Source organism: Nyctereutes procyonoides, unplaced genomic scaffold (assembly GCF_905146905.1).
Source record: "Nyctereutes procyonoides isolate TBG_1078 unplaced genomic scaffold, NYPRO_anot_genome, whole genome shotgun sequence".
NCBI classification, from domain to species: Eukaryota; Metazoa; Chordata; class Mammalia; order Carnivora; family Canidae; genus Nyctereutes; species Nyctereutes procyonoides.
In genome coordinates, this window is record NW_026575133.1 from 35033395 (window position 1) to 35040983 (window position 7589).

General features: G+C 38.6%; 1 protein-coding gene across 1 annotated transcript; it reads right to left on the reverse strand.

Moving 5' to 3' along the window:
* Positions 1–674: 674 nt before the first annotated feature.
* Positions 675–1625, reverse strand: LOC129523166 (olfactory receptor 12-like). Its single transcript, XM_055345785.1, has one exon. The coding sequence runs from the start codon at positions 1623–1625 to the stop codon at positions 675–677; it is 951 nt and encodes a 316-aa protein (XP_055201760.1).
* Between the last annotated feature and the right edge of the window lie 5964 nt (positions 1626–7589).

The window sequence follows — 7589 nt, forward strand, 5'->3', positions numbered from 1 at the left end:
CTGCCCCTACTCTGTGGGAGGTCTGGAGTTTCCACCACTTTAACTGTTGGGGTAAAGGTAGACTCAGGGGCACATGTGTTTTAATTATTTTTTTCTCTTACAAGAATATGATTATATCCCACAACTGATCTGTATTTTTAATCTTTTTATCGAATGCAGTACAATGGTTAGCTTTCTATGACAGCAACATTCTCCTTCTGAGTCTCCAGTGTCCCATTGCGTGTGGGACCAGGGCTTCCTCATTTAACTGTGTGAATGGCTATTTAGTGTTGAACATTTTAAAAATGTAAATTCAATTAGTCAATATATATCTTCTTTCAGATGTAGTTTTCAATGATTCACCAGTTGCGTGTAACAGCCACTGCTCATCATATCATGTACCCAACATAATGCCCATCCCTCAGTTATCTCATTCCCCACCCCCTCCCATCCAACAAACAACAGTTTGTTCCTATAGTGAAGGGTCATTTTTAAAAATTGTATTCTGATGAGAGCACTTAAGCTACATTTTTAAGGACACAATATATTACAGTTTGCAGGTACAACATATAACATATCCCTAAAGCTTTCTATGTCTGTGAATAAAATTTATGACTGTCAATTAATTAATCCATCACACAAAGCCTGGCAACCCCAATCACCTGTAGGGCCACAGACTCCCGGCCTCACATCCTTCATATGGCCATGTGTTTCTGGCCCAGCCTCCCCAGGGCCTCCTTCACATCCTTGTTTCGCAGACTGTAGATGAGGGGATTGAGCATTGGGATGACCAGCGTGTAGAAGACAGAGACCACCTTGCCCTGCTCCATGGACCCAATTGCTCCTGGCTGGGCATACATGACAAAGGCAGTCCCAAAAAAGAGAGTCACTGCAGTCATGTGGGAGCCACAGGTGGAGAAGACCTTGCGTCTCCCAGCTCCTGAGCGCATCCTCAGGATGGTCACTGTGATGTAGCCATAGGAGATGAGGATCACAAATGTCACTCCCACAATGATGAGCCCACAGATGCCAAACAAGAGAAGTTCATTGATGGCCGTGTTGCCACAGGCGATCTGGAGCAGAGGGGGCACATCACAGAAGAAGTGGTTGATGCGGTTGGAGCTGCAGAATGGGAGGTGGAATGTGAAGCTGGTCTGCACAACAGAGTTGAAGCAGCCTCCACAGTAGGCGCCCAGCACCAGGCGAGTGCAGGCAGACTGGCACATGGTGATGGGGTAGCGCAAGGGGCTACAGATGGCCATGAAGCGGTCGTAGGCCATGACACCCAGGAGGAAGCATTCAGTTGTTCCCAGCAAAGAGAAAAAGAATAACTGGGTGGCACATCCTGCAAAGGTGATGACCTTGGATGAGGAGAAGTAGTTGGCCAGTGCATTGGGGGCAATGACAGATGAGTAGCACAAGTCAACGAAGGAGAGGTTCTTGAGGAAGAAGTACATTGGGGAGTGCAGGTGGGCATCCAGGGTGATAACGATGATCATGAGGAGGTTGCCCAGTACAGTCACCATGTATAGAGCCAGGAACACAGCAAAGAGCAGGGCCTGGGTTTCGAGGCCACTTTCAAATCCCTCCAGAACAAAATCTTGAAAGTAGACCATGGAGAGGTTTCCATTTCTGTGGGATGGCATGAGTCTCAGTCCTTCCAAGGGGAATTTCACCCCCAAAATAGGCAGATTAAGTGGGTCAAGCTAAACTTTCGGCTGAAGACTATTTAGAAGATAAATAACAACAAAGAGAAAATCTCATTGAACATTCAAGAAAGTAATGGTTAAGAGTTACAAACCAAAACTCAAGATAAACATAGAGGCCCAGGGATTTCATTACTCAGTGCTTCTTTTCTCCCTTGAGACATGAGCCAATTTTGAAGGGGCATCTCAGAGGCCAGGTGGATGGGCAGTGAGGGTTTGCTTGTCTTGCAGAGCTAATGCTGACAGTGGTTGGTTACTAGGGACCCTCCAGGATTCACCATGGGAATGAGTTACATCAGGAATAGGTATTCAGCTCAGCTTCTGACCATTTCAATCACTGAAAGTGTATTAAGATGTGATCTGAGTGCTAGTGCCTCTGACACCTTGCAAAAATAAACATATTTCACGAGGAAGACTTCTTATCCTAGACTGCAGGTGTTATCTATACAAGTTTGTGGGGGGATCCCTGGGTGGCACAGTGGTTTGGCGCCTGCCTTTGGCCCAGGGCGTGATCCTGGAGACCCGGGATTGAATCCCACATCGGGCTCCTGGTGCATGGAGCCTGCTTCTCCCTCTGCCTGTGTCTCTGCCTCTCTCTCTCTCTGTGACTATCATAAATAAATAAAAATTTTTAAAAAAAGTATTCATTGACTATTAAAAAAAAGTTTTTGGGGCAGCCTGGGTGGTTCAGGGGTTTAGCACTGCCTTCAGCCTACAGCGTGATCCTGGAGACCCAGGATCAAGTCCCACATCGGGGTCCCTACGTGGAGCCTACTTCTCCCTCTGCCTGTGTCTCTGCCTCTCTCTCTCTCTCTCTGTGTCTCTCATGAATAAATAAATATTTTTTAAAAAGTTTGTGTAACTACTACCAGATAGAATTTAAAAATAGAGGAGTTCCTGCAATGAAAATTAAAATTATGAAACCATAGAAAAACCCAAGGTGGTTTCAGAATTTGGAGTAACATGCATAAACTTTATATAAACTATTATTCTCCAAGGCTGAAAGATGAGACTAAGAAACTTAGTCAAAATATGGAAGCAACCAAGAGAATAATATGTAACTTTTTAGAAGTACAATGGCTAAAATTAGGACTCAATTAATGAATTTTACAGATTAGAAATAGCTAAAGAGAAAATTTGTGAACTAGAATACAGATCAGTACAAAATATTCAGAGTGAAGAAGTGAGACTCAAAACCGTAGAAAAATTAGAAATGAGGATTAGAGACCAAGTATATAGAGGCATATATACCTCAGTTCCTAAAGAAGGGGAAAGAGATAAATAGGCTGACTCACAGCTTGAAAAGATAATGGCCACGTATTATCTCAAACTAATGAAAGATATTATTCTAAATATACATTAACCCTACAAAATCAAAGCAGCAGTTTTATAAAGAACACCACACTTGGACATATCATACTAAAAATATTTAGAACCAAAATAAAAAGAAAAATATTAAAAGCAGCCTGAGAAAGAAGACATAATCACTTTAGGAGTGACTGGGTGGCACAGTCAGTTTGGCCTCTGACTCCTGACTTTTGCTCAGGTTGTGATCTCAGAGATGTGAGATTAGGCCCCATCCGTGCACATTCAGCACAGAGTCTGCTTGAGACACTCTCTCCCTCTGCCACAACTCCAGTCCCCCAAAATAAAAAAATAAATCTTAAAAAGGAAGACATAGTCACTTCAAAGTATCAGTTTTAGAAGGAAGACTGACAATTGTCTTACCAGATTAAAAAAAAAAAGAAGTCAAATTAAAAGGAATTATATTTTTCTTTGTTCAAAGAAAATAATTACACTAGAATTCTACATCTACTCAAATATATCCTTTGAAACTCAAAGATAATTTAGCAATAATAGTTTAAGATTTCAGTACTCCAAAAAAAAAGATTTCAGTACCCCAATTTCAATAATAAATAGACAACAAATCCTATAAGCAAAGAAATAATAGATTTGAACAGCATATAAACCAAATAGACCTAACAAGCATATATGGATAACACTGTATCCAACAATAGCAGAATACATTCATCTCCAGTGCATGTGGAACATTATCCAGGATAGACCATATGTTAGTTCACAAAGCAAGTCTCAACAAATGTTAGAAGACTTATAGTACAGGAAGTATGTTTTCCAAACAAAATGGAATGAAATCACAGAGCAACAACATAAGACAATTTGGAAAACTTACAAACATGTGGAAGCTAAACACATTTCTATATCTCCAATGGGTCAAGAAAGAAATCACAATAGAAAATATAAAGTATTTTGAGATTAATGAAAATTGGGACACAACACCCAAAAACTTAGGAGATTCAATGAAAGGAGTCAGAAATTAACAGCTATATTAGGGATCCATGGGTAGCTCAGCAGTTTAGCGCATGCTTTTGGTCCAGGGTGTGATCCTGGAGTCCCAGGATCGAGTCCCACATCAGGCGTCCTGCATGGAGTGGGCTTCTCCCTCTGCCTGTATCTCTGTGTCTCTCTCTGTGTGTGTCTCATGAATAAATAAATAAAATCTTTTAAAAAGGAAATTTATAGCTATAAACAACAACATTTTTAAAAAGATTTCTAATCAATAATTTAACATTCTATGGTAGGAAAGAAAGTAGAATAACAATACAAAGCTAAGCTCAAAGCAAATAGAAAGAATGAAATAATAAAGGCTAGAGAAGACAAATATAAATTAGAAGAGAGTAAAATAACACAGATAATCAATGATACTAAAAGTTAGTTCTTTGTAAATTTAACCAACTTGACAAACCTTCAGTTAGATTGACCAATGAAAGTCAGAAGTCTTAAATTTCTAAAATCAGAAATGAAAGCAGACACATGACTTCTGACCTTAGAGAAATAAAAAGTATAAGAATATATTGGAACAATTGTATGCTAACACATGAGCTAAACTAGGTGAAATGAACAAATTCCTGGAAACAAACTAACATAACTGACTCAAGAAGAAATAGAAAATCTGAGCATACATATAACAAACAAATTGTCAATAGTCAAAAAGCTTTTCTAATGAAGAAAGGTTCAGAACCAGATGGTTTTAGTGGTGACTTTTACCAGTGAGTACAAAATTAACACTAGTAGGTCTCAAATTCTAAAAATCTTTTTTAAAAAAATAGGACAAAATACTTCCTAATTCATTCCATAAGGCCTGTATTGTTTTCACACTAAATTGAGACAAAGATATTGCAAGAAAATGAAGCTGAAGTCAATATGTCTTAGGAATATAGATATAAAAATCCTTATCCAAATATGAGCAAGCTAAAGAAGGAGAACTTCACAGGGATTATAGAGCATAACCAAGTGAGAGTTATCCCAGGAAAGCAAGAGTGGTTAATATATGAAGATCACTCAATTTAATACACCATACATATGGAATTTAGGGGGAAAACCCCACATTTTCATCTCAGTAGATACAGAAAAACTACAAAACATTGCTGAACAAAATGAAAGAAGGTCTACATAAATGTAAAGATATCCCATGATCATGGACTGGAAGACTTACTAATGTCAAGATGTAGTAATTCCCAGGTTTACATAAAGAATCAATGTAATCCTATCAAAATTCCAATGACTGGGTGTTTTTATTTTTTGGTAGATATCGACCCTAGATAGCCAGAAACAATATTTATTTATTTTTATTTTTTTCTTAGCAATGGTTTTTTTAAATAAATTTATTTTTATTGGTGTTCAATTGGTCAACATACAGAATAACACCCAGTGCTCATTCCGTCAAGTGCCCACCTCAGTGCCCGCCTTTAAAAGAACAAAGTAGAAGACTAACATTTCTTCATTTCAAAACTGGCTTTGTGGGTTTTTTAAAGTTCGTTTGGCCAACATATAGTATAACACCCAGTGCTCATCCCATCAAGTTCCCCCTCAGTGCCCGTCACCCAGTCACTCTATTCCCCCGCCCACCTCCCCTTCAACAACCCTTTGTGCATTTCCCAGGATTAGGAATCTCTCGTGGTTTGTCTCTGTCTCTAATTTTTCCCACTCAGCTCCCCTTCTTTCCCTTATAATCCCTTTCACTATTTCTTATATTCCCTATATGAGTGAGACCATATGATGATTGTCCTTCTCCGATTGACTTATTTCACTCAGCATAATGCCTTCCAGTTCCAACCACATCGAAGCAAATGGTGGGTATTCATGCTTTCTGATGGCTGAGTAATATTCCATTTTATTATATAGACCACATCTTCTTTATCCATTCATGTATGGATAGACATCATGGCTCCTTCCACAGTCTGATACTGTGAACATTGCTGCTGTGAACACTGGGGTGAGTGCAAGAGGCAAAACTGACTTTGAAGCAGAACAGTGTTGTGCTTGCAAAAGAATAGACATAGACCAAAGGAATGGAATCAAGAATACAGAAATAAACTCACACACCTGCGATTTTCACAAGGGGGCCCAAAGGCACCATCCAACAGTGAAAAAAGTCCTTTCCAAAAATGGTGATGGGAAACCTGATATCCACATGGAAAAGAATGAATTAAGAGCTTTACTTCTTATCACATAAAGAAAAACTCAAAATGGAGAGAGCCCTAAATGCAAGTGCTAAAATGATAAAACCATCAGATGTGAAAGAGACATCAGTGTCAATTATTGTGACTTGGAATTAGCAGTTTCTAAAATATGACACCAAAGTACAAACAACAAAATACTAATTTAAAACTAAACTAAAATAAAATAAAATAGACAAACTGAACTTCATCAAAATTAAAATCATGTGCATCAAAGGACAGTCTTAAGAAGATGAAGACAAAACCTATATGAAGATAGACACTTTCGACAAATTACACATATTTAATAAGGATCTAGTATCCATGAAATAGACTGAACTTTTCCAACTCAGCAACAAAAACTCAATCAAATTTTAAATTGGGCAAAGGACTTGCATCGACATTTCTCCAAATAAAAGGTACAACTGCTTTAAATGATACACTGGACCAGATGGATTTCACAGATATCTACAGAACTTTACATCCAAACTCAATTGAATACACATTCTTCTCAAGTGCACATGGAACTTTCTCCAGAATAGACCACATACTGGGTCACAAATCGGGTCTGAACCGATACCAAAAGATTGGCATAGTCCCCTGCATATTCTCAGACCATAATGCCTTGAAATTAGAACTAAATCATAACAAGAAGTTTGGAAGGAACTCAAACACGTGGAGGTTAAGGACCATCCTGCTAAAAGATGAAAGGGTCAACCAGGAAATTAAGGAAGAATTAAAAAGATTCATGGAAACTAATCAGAATGAAGATACAACCGTTCAAAATCTTTGGGATGCAGCAAAAGCAGTCCTAAGGGGGAAATACATCCCAATACAAGCATCCATTCAAAAACTGGAAGGAACTCAAATACAAAAGCTAACCTTACACATAAAGGAGCTAGAGAAAAAACATCAGATGGACCCTACACCCAGCAGAAGAAGAGAGTTAATTAAAATTTGAGCAGAACTCAACGAAATTGAGACCAGAAGAACTGTGGAACAGATCAACAGAACCAGGAGTTGGTTCTTTGAAAGAATTAATAAGATAGATAAACCATTAGCCAACCTTATTAAAAAGAAGAGAGAGAAGACTCAAATTAATAAAATCATGAATGAGAAAGGAGAGATCACTACCAACACCAAGGAAATACAAACGATTTTAAAAACATATTATGAACAATTCTACGCCAATAAATTAGGCAATCTAGAAGAAATGGACGCATTCCTGGAAAGCCACAAACTACCAAAACTGGAACAGGAAGAAGTAGAAAACCTGAACAGGCCAATAACCAGGGAGGAAATTGAAGCAGTCATCAAAAACCTCCCAAGACACAAGAGTCCAGGGCCAGATGGCTTCCCAGGGGAATTCTATCAAACGTTTAAAGAA